General features: G+C 35.8%; 1 protein-coding gene across 1 annotated transcript in view; it reads right to left on the minus strand.

The window, feature by feature from the left end:
• Positions 1-369: 369 nt before the first annotated feature.
• Positions 370-20,754, minus strand: part of LOC100371066 (solute carrier family 35 member E3-like) — a 45,758-nt gene continuing 25,373 nt past the window's right edge. Inside the window, exons 3-5 of the mRNA XM_002736461.3 lie at positions 11,549-11,710; positions 6,415-6,497; positions 370-1,179 (exon numbers count right to left, since the gene is read on the minus strand). Of these exons, the coding sequence (XP_002736507.1) occupies positions 996-1,179; positions 6,415-6,497; positions 11,549-11,710 (429 nt within the window). The 3' untranslated portion in view covers positions 370-995. The remainder of the gene's footprint in view (positions 1,180-6,414; positions 6,498-11,548; positions 11,711-20,754) is intronic.

Genomic DNA, 20,754 nt, shown 5'->3' on the forward strand with positions numbered 1-20,754 from the left:
TCAGCAGAGCTTTGAAAGTTCCCCCAAAGTCACAGAGGGATATCAAGTATATATCAAAGCAAATAGAGTAGCAGTTTTCAAGAAGAAGTCGAAAATAACCTAAATAATGGCAAAAATATTCACAAAAAGTAGAGAATTGAAGATATTGTCACAAAATGAACAAATCCGACAGAGGTCCACTTCAAAATACCTACTGGTACATACTAAACATAAATTTCAGCAGTTGAGCTGGTAGTTTTTAGGAAGAGAATGGAAAATTGTTGATGGACGGACAATCACTTATATGACCAGCCATGCTATATACTATGACAGCAGAGCTAAATATGCTTTCACTCAATCACAATTACATCTTCAGCAATTAAAATGATATAACAAATAATATATTCTATTTATTTTGTTCACAGTACATGCCCCATAAGGCAATTTTTTAACATTCATAAAAGCCATTGAGCAGTTGCTTCTCCATTGAGGCTAACAAAAATTAAATAATTAACCAGTCATTGACAACACACAGTTCTTATCATGCAATATAGTAAACATGACTGACATCAGTTGCATTTGAACTATTGATATAATTTAAGCTTTTAAATATACACCATTCAGGATTCTTTAATTGGATTGGAAACAAATGCATATGCAGGTGTATACCATGATGTGTGAAAGTTTGGACATGAACGGTTCAGACATGTCTGAAGTATGCAGCATTCACTTTAAAACAAAATTGCAACTAGTCAGCCATTTTAAATCTGATCATAAAAACAATATGATGTGCATCATGGTCCTATTATATTCAATGTATGTGCAAAGTTTTCTGTATCTCTATATGCATGGCTGAGGTCTATTAATTTTGTTGCTTTCATACGTTAAGTGGCTGCCATTTGGCCATCTTGAATTGGATTGGATGTGATGTATACGTAAAGTTTGAACACAAGATACGTTGGGCACGGATGCATTGAGGTCAACTAGAGCCTACAAACATGGGTTCATTTACTATGCTAAGCTCTAATAACTGTTCTTGATGGAAGTTCTCTTTCTTGCATTTTGAAGTGAGTGTACAAAATGATGCCAGTTAACGTCATGCCTATGCCAAGTAATTGATTAGTTTGGAGTTGGTCATCAAACAGGAAATAACCACCCAGCAAAGTCAGACAAAACTTAAAATGACCAACCATGTTGTATCTAATGATATCAAGTTAAAGAATATGAAGCATGTCATTACATCCATAAATATTACAAGAATATGCCCAAAAGTATACATACAGTCAGTCCAGGCATGTACATGTCTTTTCTACATACCAATTTTTAATACAGTCAGCCCAGACATGTACACGTCTTGTCTACATACCAATTTTTAATACAGTCAGTACAGACATGTCCATGTCTTTTCTACATACCAATTTTAATACAGTCAGTCCAGGCATGTACATGTCTTGTCTACATACCAATTTTTAATACAGTCAGTCCAGGCATGTCCATGTACATGTCTTGTCTACATACCAATTTTTAATACAGTCAGTCTAGGCATGTCCATATACATGTCTTGTCTACATACCAATTTTTAATACAGTCAGTCCAGGCATGTCCATGTACATGCCTTGTCTACATACCAATTTTTAATACAGTCAGTCCAGGGATGTCCATGTACATGTCTTGTCTAAATACCAATTTTTAATACAGTCAGTCCAGGCATGTACATGTCTTGTCTACATACCAATTTTTAATACAGTCAGTCCAGGCATGTACATGTCTTGTCTACATACCAATTTTTAATACAGTCAGTCCAGGCATGTCCATGTACATGTCTTGTCTACATACCAATTTTTAATACAGTCAGTCCAGGCATGTCCATGTACACGTCTTTTCTACATACCAATTTTTAATACAGTCAGTCCAGGCATGTCCTTGTACATGTCTTGTCTACATACCAATTTTTAATAGTCAGTCCAGGCATGTCCATGTACATGTCTTGTCCACATACCAATTTTTAATACAGTCAGTCCAGGCATGTCCATGTACATGTCTTGTCTACATACCAATTTTTACTACAGTCAGTCCATGCATGTCCATGTCTTTTCTACATACCAATTTTTAATACAGTCAGTCCAGGCATGTACATGTCTTGTCTACATACCAATTTTTAATACAGTCAGTCCAGGCATGTCTATGTACCGGTACATGTCTTGTCTACATACCAATTTTTAATACAGTCAGTCCAGGCATGTCCATGTACATGTCTTGTCTACATACCAATTTTTAATACAGTCAGTCTAGGCATGTCCATATACATGTCTTGTCTACATACCAATTTTTAATACAGTCAGTCCAGGCATGTCCATGTACATGTCTTGTCTACATACCAATTTTTAATACAGTCAGTCCAGGCATGTCCATGTACACGTCTTTTCTACATACCAATTTTTAATACAGTCAGTCCATGTACATGTCTTGTCCACATACCAATTTTTAATACAGTCAGTCCAGGCATGTCCATGTACATGTCTTGTCTACATACCAATTTTTACTACAGTCAGTCCAGGCATGTCCATGTCTTGTCTACATACCAATTTTTACTACAGTCAGTCCAGGCATGTACATGTCTTGTCTACATACCAATTTTTAATACAGTCAGTCCAGGCATATCTATGTACATGTATTGTCTACATACCAATTTTTAATACAGTCAGTCCAGGCATGTCTATGTACATGTCTTGTCTACATACCAATTTTTAATACAGTCAGTCTAGGCATGTCCATATACATGTCTTGTCTACATACAAATTTTTAATACAGTCAGTCCAGGCTTGTCCATGTACATGTCTTGTCTACATACAATACAGTCAGTCCAGGCATGTCCATGTCTTTTCTACATACCAATTTTTAATACAGTCAGTCCAGGCATGTCTATGTACATGTCTTGTCTATATACCAATTTTAATACAGTCAGTCCAGGCATGTCCATGTACATATCTTTTCTACATACCAATTTTTAATACAGTCAGTCCAGGCATGTACATGTCTTGTTAACATACCAATTTTTAATACAGTCAGTCCAGGCATGTCCACTTACACGTCTTTTCTACATACCAATTTTTAATACAGTCAGTCCAGGCATGTCCTTGTACGTGTCTTGTCTACATACCAATTTTTAATACAGTCAGTCCAGGCATGTCCATGTACACGTCTTTTCTACATACCAATTTTTAATACAGTCAGTCCAGGCATGTCCATGTACATGTCTTGTCTACATACCAATTTTTAATACAGTCAGTCCAGGCATGTCCATGCACATGTCTTGTCTACATACCAATTTTTAATACAGTCAGTCCAGGCATGTCCTTGTACATGTCTTTTCTACATACCAATTTTTAATACAGTCAGTCCAGGCATGTACATGTACATGTCTTGTCTACATACCAATTTTTAATACAGTCAGTCCAGGCATGTCCATGTCTTTTCTACATACCAATTTTTAATACAGTCTGTCCAGGCATGTCCATGTCTTTTCTACATACCAATTTTTAATACAGTCAGTCCAGGAATGTCCATGTACATGTCTTGTCTACATACCAATTTTTAATACAGTCAGTCCAGGCATGTCCATATACATGTCTTGTCTACATACCAATTTTTAATACAGTCAGTCCAGGCATGTCCATGTACATGTCTTGTCTACATACCAATTTTTAATACAGTCAGTCCAGGCATGTCCATGTACACGTCTTTTCTACATACCAATTTTTAATACAGTCAGTCCATGTACATGTCTTGTCCACATACCAATTTTTAATACAGTCAGTCCAGGCATGTCCATGTACATGTCTTGTCTACATACCAATTTTTACTACAGTCAGTCCAGGCATGTCCATGTCTTGTCTACATACCAATTTTTACTACAGTCAGTCCAGGCATGTACATGTCTTGTCTACATACCAATTTTTAATACAGTCAGTCCAGGCATATCTATGTACATGTCTTGTCTACATACCAATTTTTAATACAGTCAGTCCAGGCATGTCTATGTACATGTCTTGTCTACATACCAATTTTTAATACAGTCAGTCCAGGCATGTCTATGTACATGTCTTGTCTATATACCAATTTTAATACAGTCAGTCCAGGCATGTCCATGTACATATCTTTTCTACATACCAATTTTTAATACAGTCAGTCCAGGCATGTACATGTCTTGTTAACATACCAATTTTTAATACAGTCAGTCCAGGCATGTCCACTTACACGTCTTTTCTACATACCAATTTTTAATACAGTCAGTCCAGGCATGTCCTTGTACGTGTCTTGTCTACATACCAATTTTTAATACAGTCAGTCCAGGCATGTCCATGTACACGTCTTTTCTACATACCAATTTTTAATACAGTCAGTCCAGGCATGTCCATGTACATGTCTTGTCTACATACCAATTTTTAATACAGTCAGTCCAGGCATGTCCATGCACATGTCTTGTCTACATACCAATTTTTAATACAGTCAGTCCAGGCATGTCCTTGTACATGTCTTTTCTACATACCAATTTTTAATACAGTCAGTCCAGGCATGTACATGTACATGTCTTGTCTACATACCAATTTTTAATACAGTCAGTCCAGGCATGTCCATGTCTTTTCTACATACCAATTTTTAATACAGTCTGTCCAGGCATGTCCATGTCTTTTCTACATACCAATTTTTAATACAGTCAGTCCAGGAATGTCCATGTACATGTCTTGTCTACATACCAATTTTTAATACAGTCAGTCCAGGCATGTCCATATACATGTCTTGTCTACATACCAATTTTTAATACAGTCAGTCCAGGCATGTCCATGTACATGTCTTGTCTACATACCAATTTTTAATACAGTCAGTCCAGGCATGTCCATGTACACGTCTTTTCTACATACCAATTTTTAATACAGTCAGTCCATGTACATGTCTTGTCCACATACCAATTTTTAATACAGTCAGTCCAGGCATGTCCATGTACATGTCTTGTCTACATACCAATTTTTACTACAGTCAGTCCAGGCATGTCCATGTCTTGTCTACATACCAATTTTTACTACAGTCAGTCCAGGCATGTACATGTCTTGTCTACATACCAATTTTTAATACAGTCAGTCCAGGCATATCTATGTACATGTCTTGTCTACATACCAATTTTTAATACAGTCAGTCCAGGCATGTCTATGTACATGTCTTGTCTACATACCAATTTTTAATACAGTCAGTCTAGGCATGTCCATATACATGTCTTGTCTACATACAAATTTTTAATACAGTCAGTCCAGGCTTGTCCATGTACATGTCTTGTCTACATACAATACAGTCAGTCCAGGCATGTCCATGTCTTTTCTACATACCAATTTTTAATACAGTCAGTCCAGGCATGTCTATGTACATGTCTTGTCTATATACCAATTTTAATACAGTCAGTCCAGGCATGTCCATGTACATATCTTTTCTACATACCAATTTTTAATACAGTCAGTCCAGGCATGTCCATGTACATGTCTTGTCAACATACCAATTTTTAATACAGTCAGTCCAGGCATGTCCACTTACACGTCTTTTCTACATACCAATTTTTAATACAGTCAGTCCAGGCATGTCCTTGTACGTGTCTTGTCTACATACCAATTTTTAATACAGTCAGTCCAGGCATGTCCATGTACACGTCTTTTCTACATACCAATTTTTAATACAGTCAGTCCAGGCATGTCCATGTACATGTCTTGTCTACATACCAATTTTTAATACAGTCAGTCCAGGCATGTCCATGCACATGTCTTGTCTACATACCAATTTTTAATACAGTCAGTCCAGGCATGTCCTTGTACATGTCTTTTCTACATACCAATTTTTAATACAGTCAGTCCAGGCATGTACATGTACATGTCTTGTCTACATACCAATTTTTAATACAGTCAGTCCAGGCATGTCCATGTCTTTTCTACATACCAATTTTTAATACAGTCTGTCCAGGCATGTCCATGTCTTTTCTACATACCAATTTTTAATACAGTCAGTCCAGGAATGTCCATGTACATGTCTTGTCTACATACCAATTTTTAATACAGTCAGTCCAGGCATGTCCTTGTACATGTCTTGTCTACATACCAATTTTTAATACAGTCAGTCCAGGGATGTCCTTGTACATGTCTTGTCTACATACCAATTTTTAATACAGTCAGTCCAGGGATGTCCATGTACACGTCTTTTCTACATACCAATTTTTAATACAGTCAGTCCAGGCATGTCCTTGTACATGTCTTGTCTACATACCAATTTTTTATACAACCAGTGCAAGGTACATCTGGAAAATCACTCTAGCTACACAAAAGCATGGGTGGAAACCAAACATACATGTAACCCACTGTCTTCTGAACATGTTTGAAAGGGAAGTAAAAAGGATACGTGACTGGAGAAGTGTTGCCAATAATCCAATAGATGGAAAGGTTAACTGAAAATGCCACAAGACTAGACAGAAAAACCAATATCTGAAAATAAATTGTAGTGATAATTATTAGTTTCAACATTTACATATTTGTGTGGGCATAAAGAGTAAGAATGACGCTATCATTCCTAATCTGATAGATTTAACAATGTTAAATAATTAATTCACACCTTCCCAATTATCATGGCTGTAGTCAGTTAGTTTTCTTTGATAACCCCTAATTACGACTCATTTTCCTGCTCTTGACAGAACAATGTAGCATGCCATGTTGCCATGAAACAAATAAACCAATCAATAGTAATTATTACTACCTTATACTAAAATATATTTGAATATTTAGAGTACTAACAAATTTCCACTTATGGTCCGGTTAGACCTAAAATACACCACGAATATTCACTTTTATGATATAATTGTTGGTATGTGTTATTCTTGGATATTTTATTTTCGTAGTCCTGTACTTCGTTTAGTAATTCAAACTTCCCAGTTTGCGTAAAAAGGGCGAGTTTCGCAATTTCAACATCGAAAATGCCTTTGCTTCATTATTTGCTGAGGGATTGCCGCTTAGGTATATGCTCTGTTACTTACAGATCATGAACATAAAAACGTTAGGTAATCAAACAAAAATGACGTAGTACTAAAGTCCAAAAAGTACGTTCAAAGTCTGCATTTTTTTCGTAGCATAAAAATGATTTGCTCCCTTGATTATTGTGACACCCTTAAATCAACTGATTTCCTTTCCTCTCAAGAGTCAAAATGGTATGTGCCTCCATTTTACTGGAAAAAGTCCTTTTTGCTTGACGTGTTCATTTGCCTTCAATTACGTTTCAGTGGCTGTCACTGTCATATTCTGAGTCTTGCGATAACATTTTGGTTCAAATCCACGTAGCTATTGCCGAAAATTCAAGAAATCTTTCTTTTCTTTGTCAACGAACATGCTGGAAATCAAATTAGCATAACAATGCATTCGAAGGTTTTCGCCATTTTATTCAACCACTTTCCACGCCAGTGCCACACCAGATACAACTAAAACATTCAAACCTTTGTTGGGAAATTCACGTATAAATTGCGTTTTTAAGTCGCATATCATAAATTGCGTTTTACAGTCCCTCAAGTTTGTTCCAAAAACGTTCGTCGTTAAATTCATGTTTAAAAACATTTTTGACCTTTGTGAATTGATGATAAGCAAACAATCATGGTAGATTGGCCCTGACTTTCTGAAACGCAAAGGAGATAAGACTCGATTTTCATAGACTCAGGTTGTTTAGATCAGACGGTTGCTTTTGTTTCAGGTTTGTTGTTGTTTTGGGTGAATATAGAAGATGTTCAAGCCCAAAATTGTAGCAATAATGATTACGTTAAAACACACTCTCGAACTTGACAACATTCACATATGGACCACTAAGATTGATGATTCGATTGCTGACCGGGATAGCTGCATTTAGTGTTCATTTCTATGCAATATAAAATCATATCGATGCTGTGGGCAGCAAAGGCTGACAGATTGTTTTGGTTCTGTGGCCGGCTCTGACTTTTTTTTTACTATTCTGACGTGTTCTGGGCTGTATATAACAGTTAGACACTGACAAGTAAGTAGGTTGGTACTAGTAAACAGCCCAGGACATAGTCGATATAGGAGTCAGAATCGGTTAGGCCCTGAAAATAGCATCATTGCACAGTATTCCATTAATGAACCAAGTTCACATAACAATCTTATGCTTACAAATCATCCCATAATTATTGACAAGTTGTTACTAGCTTATACTAAAACAAGCCGGTGGGCTGGTTTGCAATCGGCTCCACTCAAAAAACAAGTAACATGTTTTCGGTTGTTGCCACGGTAGGCACCGTATGCGAAGTTCGGCAAAAAAACACTTAGTCTTTAGAAGTCACTTTATTTTATTGCTAGGATGTATTCTGCTGTTAAATGTATTATTTCCAACCGTTTTGCAATAGTATTTTCTAGATTGAAGGCAGCATTTACAGTTCATTCAAAGTTCAGAGTTGCCTTGGGAATACGTTGATACAGTGTAACAGTGTTGACGCCAGTGAAATCTTACCGGTGTGCAGGCAACGTAGCCAAAATAAAAAGCATGATCATTTAAACACTGCTATTACAAGACTGGTAAGAGGTAATAAATTAGGGGCAAAAGTATTCCAATTAGTGGCAGTGCGACCTGCCTGTCAAATATGAACAAAATCAGCCAAGCTTAAAAAATCACAGAAGAGTTAAAAAGCCAGTTTTGGTGAACAGTTACCCCAATTTTGGGGTCAAATTTCTCGGTAATGAAAAAAGATATCAAAAATTCAAGTAGTAACTTTGTGCCCACACTCAAGCTGAGTAGAATGAGCTATGTCTGAAGTGTTTTATCCCAAATTTGTAGGAGGAGATACATTTGGCGCGAAACTATCCAAACATTTTTTTTTGGCTGCTACTACGGCAACGGTGGGCCAAATTTTTTTTTTAAGATTTTTTCCAATAACTAGGGTGAAGGTGTGACCTATCTGCCAATTTTGAGCGAAATCGGCCAAGCGAAAAAAATAACAGAAGAAATAATACGTGAAAACACTGGAAATCACACACACAGACACACACATACAAATCTACAAGCCGGTAGGCTGGTTGACGATCCGCTTCGCTCAAAAACAAGCAACAAGTTTTGGTTGTGGCATAAACGTGACGCTAACGTTGGTTTATAACTAAATGGGCCTATATACAAAGTTTTCAAAAAACATTCAGTCTTTAGAAGTCACTTAGTTTATTACTAGGACGTATTCTGCTGTTACATTTATTATTTCCAATCGTTTTGCGATAGTATTTTCTAGAATGAAGGCAGCATTTACAGTTCATTCAAAGTTCAAAGTTGCGTTGGGAATACGTTGATACAGTGTAACAGTGTTGACGCCAGTGAAATCTTACCGGTGTGCAGGCAACGTAGCCAAAATAAAAAGCATGATCATTTAAACACTGCTATTACAAGACTGGTAAGAGGTAATAAATTAGGGGCAAAAGTATTCCAATTAGTGGCAGTGCGACCTGCCTGTCAAATATGAACAAAATCAGCCAAGCCTAAAAAATCACAGAAGAGTTAAAAAGCCAGTTTTGGTGAACAGTTACCCCAATTTTGGGGTCAAATTTCTCGGTAATGAAAAAAGATATCAAAAATTCAAGTAGTAATTTTGTGCCCACACTCAAGCTGAGTAGAATGAGCTATGTCTGAAGTGTTTTATCCCAAATTTGTAGGAGGAGATACATTTGGCGCGAAACTATCCAAACATTTTTTTTGGCTGCTGCTACGGCAACGGTGGGCCAAATTTTTTTTTTAAGATTTTTTCCAATAACTAGGGTGAAGGTGTGACCTATCTGCCAATTTTGAGCGAAATCGGCCAAGCGAAAAAAATAACAGAAGAAATAATACGTGAAAACACTGGAAATCACACACACAGACACACACATACAAATCTACAAGCCGGTAGGCTGGTTGACGATCCGCTTCGCTCAAAAACAAGCAACATGTTTTGGTTGTGGCATAAACGTGACGCTAACGTTGGTTTATAACTAAATGGGCCTATATACAAAGTTTTCAAAAAACATTCAGTCTTTAGAAGTCACTTAGTTTATTACTAGGACGTATTCTGCTGTTACATTTATTATTTCCAATCGTTTTGCGATAGTATTTTCTAGAATGAAGGCAGCATTTACAGTTCATTCAAAGTTCAAAGTTGCGTTGGGATTACGTTGACAGTGGTAACAATGTCGGTGCCGGCGATCTCCTACCAGCGCGCAACGTAGCCAAAATAAAAAGCATGGTCATTTGAACACTGCTATTACAAAACCATAGTCAGCTGGCATCGGTGTCGCTGGGTGTATATGATAGAGGAAAGTTGTGCAACTAAATTTGCCGAGTTTTTCGCCGATAAAAAAATAACTAAGGCAAAAACTCACGGTTTTTCAGCATTATTGTAATAAAGACATTATTCTCCATCAATAATCCAACATTTCTACTAATTCTTGTGTTTTTTCGACGTTTTTCAAAAAACCTGTGATTAGGCTGCGAAAGTAGAACATTCTGGAGGGGATGAAACAGAATAGCATCGCCAGGCGATGGTCGCGGGGCTCTTTGGCAACGACCATAAACGTATCGTGTCCAGCCATTGGTTGGCCACATAGAGGTCAAATTACACTTTCTCTTTTTACGCGTTAAAAATGGCTCTTCTGTTTCACCTCCTTCGGAATGTTCTACTTTATGTAAAATCGGAGAGATTCTCGATTTCGATATCGAAACCGCTTTGGCTTAATTATTTGCTGACAAGTTGATAATCCCAAATAGTGCTAAATTGCCAGTTGTGAACTTTATCAGGATTTCCGTATGAAGTTACACATCATTCTAGCAAGGAAAAATATTGATTCCTGTTATATAATAAAATATGAAATAATTAATATTTCTCTTTTGTTAGTATATCTTTATTTATTAAAATATGTACACATTATATCTAATTGGGGTGGGTATTGCCAAGCAAGTGTATAAAATTATAAACAAATATTTTTTAAATAACACTGACCGCGAAATACGCCTTTGAGAAGTATTACTGATAGAATATGTTATATTGTAATTTCTTTCAATTTGAATTAGTTGCATTGCAATGCATTAGTAATAATGTAAATATATATATACATTCTTTTATTTGATTGTTGAGACTGAGTTATACAGTTTGTTACGTACTTCAATTTAACTATATTGGAAAACGGTTAAGGGGATTATTAATTTCAATAAACAATATTCTATCTTAAACTATCCTTTGCAACACCAATAAGATCATAATGGTAATGTTTATTGCTCCTTGAAACTAGAGGCATTATCAGAGCATGGGTTTTATTTTGGAACTCCTGCCAGGATGGTATTCCCAGAATAGTGCCAGTTGTTAAAGAAACATAAAACTTCAATTCTCAACAAGGATGAAAGGAACAGTTACTGAGACAAAGCCCTACTCCCCTCGAAGCTATTAGTCTATATTTAAAATGTCTTAGTGTAAACATGAACAATAATCTCAAATAATTCAAAAAGATTCTAAAATTAAGTGAAAAATGCTTACCAAAGCCTCAAATGGCCAGTGGACATGAAACAATCCATCCTGATGCCAGGGAGGTTCAAAGGCTGGTAAGACAAAGACTAATAATGTAGCTGAAAGTGGTGCTTGGTAGAACAGTAACTGCATTGAATTTACTTGATATTCATGTTGTTTTGTACCAACCCACTAATAAAGAAAACAAAATAATTATATGAAATAAAACAAACTGCATACAGTGAAAGTAATCAACAATAGAACAAGCTGATTATACAAAAAATGTTCTAAGCAAACAGTCTTTGAAAACAAAAAATCACATGATAAGAAAAACAAGTCATGCATGGCACAGTCCCCGTTAGTTATCAAATTTAAGATATATAGTTTTGTTTACAGTAATAAAGCTGGAATATGACCATGTCAGGAATATGATTTTTTAACATTAAAATGATTGACATTTGTATCTGATCGTCAAACAGGTACTTGTCCATATTGAGAGATATTGCTCTGAAACAGCATTCAAAATCAGCCATTTTGAATACATGTATATATATATAACATGATGTATAACGAATATATAAAATTTGAATATAATCAGTCAAAGCATTTAAGAGATATGGCTCTAGATGCCTATTCATTAAAACAAAATGGCTACCAGACAGCCATTTTGAATCCAATCTGAATCAAAGAAAACTTAGAAAGAACTCCCATGTGCTGAGAGTATTGGAGACACATTAAATATAATTCGAAATTACTTAGCTGAAAACTAATTATGCAAATCAGAAAATTAATATGAACTGATTTGAGTGTAAAACTAATGAGGTCTGCGCAATGTAACAGAAAATCTATGTTTCCAAGTTTAATTGAAATGTGATTAGAACCAAAAAATTATGAATTATTATGCTTATTAGGGAATTAATATGAACAGATTTTTACCCCAAACTAATTAGGTTTGTACATTGTCCTAGAGCATCTTTGTACTAAGTTTCATTGAAATGGAATAATTAGTATTTTAGATATCAATGTGAATGCTTGGTTAATTATGCAAATTAGGTAATTAATATGTACAGATTTTAACCCACAATTATCCAGGTCTGTCTATTGTCCTACAGCATCCATGTACAAACATTCATTAATATGTGATGTTTAGTACCTGAGATATCAGTGTGAAAGTTGGAAATTGGTTAATTATGCAAATTAGGTGATTACTATGCACAAACATTTACCGAAAACTAATTGGGTCTCTGCATAATTCTAGATTCATTGAAATGTGATGATTAGTACTTTAGATATCAGTAGAAAAGCTGAAAATTAATTATGCAAATTAGGTAATTAATATGCACAATTATTTACCCTAAAACTAATCAGGTCTCTGCATAGTCCTAAAGGATCTATGTACCAAGTTTCATTGAAATGCGTACTTGAGATACCCGTGGAAAAGCTGAAAATTAACTAACTATGCAAATTAGGTGATTAATATGCACAAATATTTATCGGAAACAATCAATCTCTGCATAGTCCTTGAGTATATAAGTACCAAGTTTCATTGAAATGTAATGCTCACTTCTTATATCAAATGCTGAAAATTTATTAATTATGCAAATTAGGTAATTAATATGTACTGATATTACCATAAAGACTATCAGGTCTGTGCAGTGTCATATGACATATATGTACCAAGTTTCATTGAAATGTGATGATTAGTACTTGAGATATCAGTGTAAAAACCAAAAATTGACTAATCATTATGCAAATTAGGTAATTAGTATCCACGGATTATTACCAAAAACTAATCAAAACCTAGCATTAGTTCAGAGCATATATGTACCAAGTTTCATCAAAATCCAATGAGTGGTTCTTCAAAAATCAGTGGAACAGTCATAGAACAGCTAAAAATTAGCTAATTATCATGCAAATTAGGTAATTAATATGCACGGATTTTTACCAAAACCTAATTAAATCTGCGCATTGGCCCAGAGCATCTATGCACCAAGTTTCATAAAAAAACGAAGTATGGTTCTTGAGATAGCAGTGGAACAGTCGGACACACACACACACACACACACACACACACACACACACACTAACTGCAAAGACTCCCATTATGTGCTTCGCACATGGGAGTCAAAAATAGATGATGTGCATCAGGAACCTGTAATGTCTAATATATGTAACAAGTTTGAACAAAATACATCTGTAAACAGCTGAGAAATGCTTGATTTTTTAGGATTTTTTAGCACAAAAATGGCCGCCATTCGGCTATCTTGAATCAGATGGTAAAACAAAATGATGTGCATCAAGGTTCTATAATGTATAATGTATATACCAAGTTTGAACAAAATCCATCTGTAAACAGCCAAGAAATGCTTGATTTTGATTTTTAGCACAAAAATGGCCACCATTCGGCCATCTTGAATCAGATCGTGAAACAAATTGACGTGCATATGCATAATATCATGTATGATGTATGTGTGAAGTTTGATTGTGATTGGTCCAGGCATTTCTAAGATACAGGTCCGGACGCACGCACAGATGCACGCACACTCGCACACTCGCACACACGCACAGAGGTCAAAACATAAGTCCCCGTTTTCGGACTGCGGACTAAAAAATATTGCATTGATAAGAATTCACATGTTTTCCAGACTGGACAGATGGTGTGTGGTGGGAAAACATTTTTTTATTTTTGGTTGACGGTTGACGTAAATTTGTAAAGCCATCTTTGGGAAAATATTGTATGTTTAATGCTGTGTGTTGAAGGATTTTACTGGCCTTCTGTGATGGCGCCCTCATTGTCCTACATCCTATATGATATGATAAATATGTGACATTTGCACTTCCACATACTTATTTTACAGCACTTTTCAAAACAATAACTCACATTAATGTAGAATAGTAAATAAGTATTACCATTAAAATCCTAATATAAACCGCATATGTAATAGTAACTGCACCCCCGATTTTGGCTTCAGTGTTAAAAAGAGTTCTCAACAAAAATTGAAAACAGGAAAAGTACTTATTACTAACCGCACCCCCAATTCAGCAAGACCGTGACTGACTTTGTTTCAACCAGCTGGTCGAAAACAGCATTGTTCCTAATCCTATTCATTTGTTTCGACAACATGCCTAAAAATATTCACACCTCTTTATTGTTCAGCAGTGATAAGAAGTCCGACACGCAGTGAAACTGCTTTTGTTCTTGCGGCAAGCTTTGTCAATACTCCTTATGCAGTGACGAATACGTGTTTCGCAAGTTTTTGACAATGTGCTGTTATCACCCTAAAACTGTTAAATTCTTTTTCAACTAATTTCTTGATTTAAAAAAAAATCATGTCGTTTTCCCACGGAAATCAAAGCCAAAAGATCGCACTACATTATCAGTAAATCTCTTCCGAGCTGCATTCACCATGAAGTCGCTGAACTGTCATTATAATATGACCAGTGTGAATCTAGCCATCTAATTGGCTGAAGCCAGGGTTTATATCTGGCAATATACGACTCAGGTCCTGTTTGATGAATTATTAATAAAACAAAAACTGGAATAAACTAGATTGAAATATAATAAATATTGTTGTCTGCAAGTCACAAGCAGCATTTTCAGAACATAGTAATTATGTCAGACGACGAGCCTCAGATCAATTTTGATCTTAATTTCAAATGGAACCAGCTGGATCAAATTGACGCTACTGATGAAATACTTCTTCAAGCTACAATTGAATGGGAGCAGCAGAACGCCGGCGGTAATAACAAGCTAGATTAACAGATTCCCAGAATTTTCTGAAGAAATGGTCAAAAATTTGGCAGCAATGAAAAATGAAGTGAATACTAACGCCTCCACAAAATAGGGTGTGAAATTACTCAAATGTAAGTGTGATAAAAGTCAAAATTAAAAATAAATGACATATTGTAACTATAGTTTGTACCAGCGAACGCCACCATTTGACCCCATGATGACCCAATTTCCGTACTAAAATTATGTTTTTTTTTTGTATAGTGTGGTGTTCTGAACGAACAAGTCATTGAAAATGACACAGTCCCCGTTAAATTTTTGAAAGTTCTCTTTGTGCTCGTCGCATTAAAGCTGAGGGGTTGTCGCGAGCATGTCCTTGAAACTTGAGTTCCAAGTGGCATATACAACAGATTGTAAAACACGTGTTCCATGTAGTAATAATATGGCCAAAAATAAAAACAGCCGTTATTCAACCATCTTTGATCTGATTATGAAACACACTGATATGTATGATGTATGTGCCAAATACGAATGAAAATGGTACATAAATTGTGGAAATATAGTAGTAAGGCCAAAAAGTCGGGTGGCTGTCAATCGGCCATCCTTGATTTTGAAACAAATTGTCATGGACATGCATCCTAACATGTATAAAGTACATGTATGTGCCAAATTTGAATGAAAACTGACAGAGCACGTCCAAGATACCTCTTAAAAAAACCAAAACAAGATGACTGCCAGTTGACCATCTTTAATCCAATTGCGAAATAAATCGTCATGGACATGTATCCTAACATGTATAATCTATGTACCAAGTTTGAATGACAACTGATAAAGCATGTCCAAAATACAACATTTTCAAAAAAACAAGATGGCTGCCAGTCGGCCATTTTGAATCGAATTGCTAAACCACTGCATGTGCATATGTCCCACATAAGGTACTAGACACATGCAAACAATGAACAGAATCGGTCCACAGGATTCTGAAATATGACTCTGAACAGACTGACGCATAGACGGACGGACACACAGACGGACGGATGGACAGACTCAGGAACTCACGGACGGCCGGGGACATGTATCCTAACACATATGATCTATGTACTAAATTTGAATGAAAACTGACAAAGCATGTCCAAAAAACGACAATTTCACAAACAAGATGGCTGCCAGTCGGCCATCTTTGATCCAATTGTGAAATAAATCATCATGGACATGTATCTTAACATGTATAATCTATGTACTAAGTTTGAATGAAAACTGACAAAGCATGTCCAAAATACAACATTTTCAAAAAACAAGATGGCTGCCAGTCGGCCATTTTGAATCGAATCGCTAAACCACTGCATGTGCATATGTCCCACATAAAGTACTAGGCACATGCAAAGAATGAACAGAATCGGTCTGAGGGATTCTGAGATATGACTCCGGACGGACGCACAGACGGACGCACGGACGGAGACCGAATCGTAAGTCCCCGTTTTTGGACTTCGTTTTTGGACTGAGCCTTCAAAATGGTGGAAGTGCATGAGCTGGCGAAAATATTGAAGCATTTTTATGCCAAGGTCAGGGCTAGAGACGAGAAAGAATACAGCATAAGAATCTACGCTGGAATTCAAGCAGCAATCCATCGCCACATAACCAATGTCCTATTCAATCGCCCCATTAACATTATCAAAGATTGGGAATTCCAAACTACCAATAATGTATTTATAGAGAAAGTAAAAAGTTTGAAGCGGGAGGGGGAAGATAAAATCCAACACAAAACGGTTATTAGTGTGGGAGACATGAGTAAGATGTTTACCATCAGGACACTGTCCGACCGTGACCCGGTGTCCCTTTTACGTTTGGTGTGGTTTTATGTGGAGTTTTTCTGACAAAGGGGACGGGAGGGTCTTCGGGGTTTACACAAAAACAGTTTTGTTTTAAAGAAAAATTATATCACTTTGGCCTATTTGGAAGCAACCAAAAACCACCCCAGGGATTTGAAGGATGACTTTGAATCAGAGAAACAGATGTACAAAACAGACTTCCCACTTTGTCCTGTTATGGCCATTCTAAATTATACAAGTAAGCTTCACCCAAGCAATAATGCTTTTTTCCAGCGGCCTATTAGTAACTTTACAAGTTACGCTCGGGTATTTAGTAGCGGATACAAGACCTCTTAGGGGAAAATTAGCATATTGATTTTGATTGGTTAATTAGCAACTTGACCTATCCGATCAAGAAACTAGTCTTGAGTGTATTCAAACATGGCGGATATCGTATCGCATCGATCGTTTACATGTGACCGAAATAATTTGCTTACGGTGAAACAAAGTTGAATTTTACTTGAAATTTGATAACAATTCAACGAATTTATTTTCCGTGCGTTATTATAATGACAACTGAGTAATAATCAACAATTTCAACACTTCAAAAACAAGCAAGTTATTCATTTGTGAGCCAAAGCATGAAGCTGAAAACATAGCAAAACTATTGAATCCTTGCCCGCAAGGGAATACATTGTAGTTGATGCAACTGGTTATGTTGAGACCAAGAATTGGCTAAATTTATGAAATAGTAAAATTTTATAACATAATTTTCATTTCTTATTACCAAATATCACTCTAAGCTATACATTTGGGGGAGGGAATGTTGATTTTGTGATGTTCTGCTTCCATAGATTTTTGTAGTTTCTCTAGAATAGTGGTTGATCATTATGAAGAGAAAACCTTTGGAAGCGTCTTCATCGAGTTAAAAGCTCTGCAGCTATTACTGGTACTGTTGGTGGGATTTACTTGGCGATGAATTGAAATGTGTTTTATGGATTGTAATTATTGATTCTAATTACAGATGGTTCTCTTTTAAGAAATATTGTATTTTTACTTAAAGAAGAATGTATAGCTAATATATAGCTATCATATGACATCCCTAATTTCACTAAAAATATGTCAAATGTGATATTTTCTCCAAACTTCATCTCATCTAGTAAAGATTTAACTTTCTCATAATTATTTTTATGACTTTGATTGTTCTCATTATCAAATTCTGTGGGAAGTGGTTTCAACATCACAGTTGTAGCCATAGGTGGCTGTGGAAAGTGGTTTCAACATCACAGTTGTAGCCATAGTGGTTTCAACATCACAGTTGTAGCCATAGGTGGCTGTGGAAAGTTTGTAGCCATAGGTGGCTGTGGAAAGTTTGTAGCCATAGGTGGCTGTGGAAAGTTAAAACAACATATCTTTTGACCTTTCTTTCTACATGTTTTAGTATGTTTATGTATTTGATAGTTAATCAGTTCTTCCAGATCAAAACCATTCGTACAAAAATGTGTTTGTTAATAACACTAATAACTGTTAATACCATACTGTGGGGCACCTCTCAGTTAACATATGAATATGTGGAGATTTGACAATAGGAGCATCATCTGACTTTAGCATATTATGTAACAGTTTTTGAACCATGAAGTCATAGTGATCTGATTGAATGAAATTACACTATTTTTTCCATGCCATAGCATTAAGTTGATCATCACTGTATTCTATACTATCTTGCATACATCCAAGTATTCGGACTAAATGTAGCCATCTAGTTTCAGCTGCAGAAAAAGATAATAGCTAACTGTCTGATCATGGCAAATAAATCTCGTTTAGCTTTTTCAAAATAGAGAGGCAAACCATGAAAAGTTTTAAATACTCTGAATCCTTGATCTATGTTTACAAGTTTTTCAATGCCATTAGAAGCTTTCAGTGCACCAGCTGTAAGTGTATCTTTTAATTTACATTTACAAATTGATACATTTGCAGTGTTTTGAATTTGTTGAATCTGTAATTTTTTCAACTTAAGGTAGAGATGCAGTTTGCCTGACAGGTATTTTAATTAGTTAATTAGAAAACCAAGATGACCTCCCTTGTCCACAAAACTATATATTTTCGAAAAACTTATTGTATGAATTTTAACAAATTTTTAGTATTTTTTTTTTTTTTATGGACACTGTAGTTTGAAATATGCACAAAAATGTGCTTTTTTGGTCAAAAGTGATTTAAAAAAAAATTAGCTCCTAAACCATGCTTCTGTTTCCTGTCAAAATTAGTTTGTGGGTACATCTGTTTACTATGAAGAAAGCGCCATCTTGAAAACTGTCTACCAGTTGTCAATTGTGCAGGGCAGCAGCCCAAATTTCACTACTTCAAGTTTATGCATATTAATTAACACCCAGGCTAGTTGTCTGTACGATTGTTGCAACACTGTTCAACCAAAAACAATGCCCGACGGAGTTTCAAGATAAACACATTGTCAATCATTTGTGAAAATTTCAGAACAAAAGGTCAAAGCAAAGGGATGTGCACTAAAAAGAAGCAGAGATAATTGCTAATTTGCATAACAATTCACTCAGAAAATGCTCATAATTATAATGGCTGTAACAGTTCCAAATTTAAATATATTATAGTTTTGTTAAAAGTTAAATATAGTGCATAATATGGAGATCCCGTCATTTCTTTTTTCCACCATGTTTCTTTTTTATTATTTATGTACAGCCTTGCTAAATCTTGCTAAGCATTCAAAAGAGAGAATGTCTGCACCTGTTATCTATATTTTAAAATCGTTTTTTGAGTATGTTCTACTATTCACAATTCTACAAAGTTTCAACATTCTATAGCCAAAACTTTTTGGATAATAAAAAGCAATAAAAAAAAATTGTTTTGCACTGTGACTGGTCAAGTTGCTTTCAACTGGTGTATGAAAACAACTTGACCAATCACAGTGCCTTATTAAGACCATACTGTTTGTTTATGATATCTTTCATATGCATGCTGGTAAATCGTCCAATGAATGCAGGAAACACAGACTTTTGGGGGGATTTTGAATAAAGTGAAAGATTTTATATTTTATAAATTTTCATAGAAAATATTCATACAAATTCATTGTATCATGGGTCAAAAGCATTGATACCCTATATATCACATAGGGTTTTGAAGGAACTTTAGCCATGCAGTTGAGTGATGTACGCGAGAATACAGATAGAAGTGCGGGTAAGTTCATGAAAACAGCATGCTCACATTTTTATTTGGTGAGTGGTGAATTAACTTGCATTTATAAGATGTTCTCAATTCATTTTATAATTCAGCGGCGCCACCAAGTGGGGGAGATAGAGTTTTCCCTACCAGGGTGTGACGTTTTTGATAATTCTAGTTTAAAATGGAGCATTCTATGGCTTCCTTGGGGTCACAGTTGAAGACTATGGCCACATGTGATCCCTGGTCAATCAGAATTTTATGGTTGCCAGAGGATCTGCTCCCCAGAGTAAGGGGGTGCATGGCCATGGCAGAGGGGTACTGCGCTTCTGTTCCCTACCCTGAAAATCCCTGATATAGTAATAATGTAAACTGACACATAAAATTTGTTTTTACTGACTGGTGGATCCCAGATGAAAAATAGTTGGGTTTATGCACATGTTTGATAAGGTCCATGTAGTAAATTTTAAAATCGTTTTTTGAGTATGTTCCACTATTCACAATTCTACACA

This window comes from Saccoglossus kowalevskii, chromosome 3 (genome assembly GCF_978046115.1).
Source record: "Saccoglossus kowalevskii chromosome 3, keSacKowa6.1, whole genome shotgun sequence".
Taxonomy (NCBI): Eukaryota; Metazoa; Hemichordata; class Enteropneusta; family Harrimaniidae; genus Saccoglossus; species Saccoglossus kowalevskii.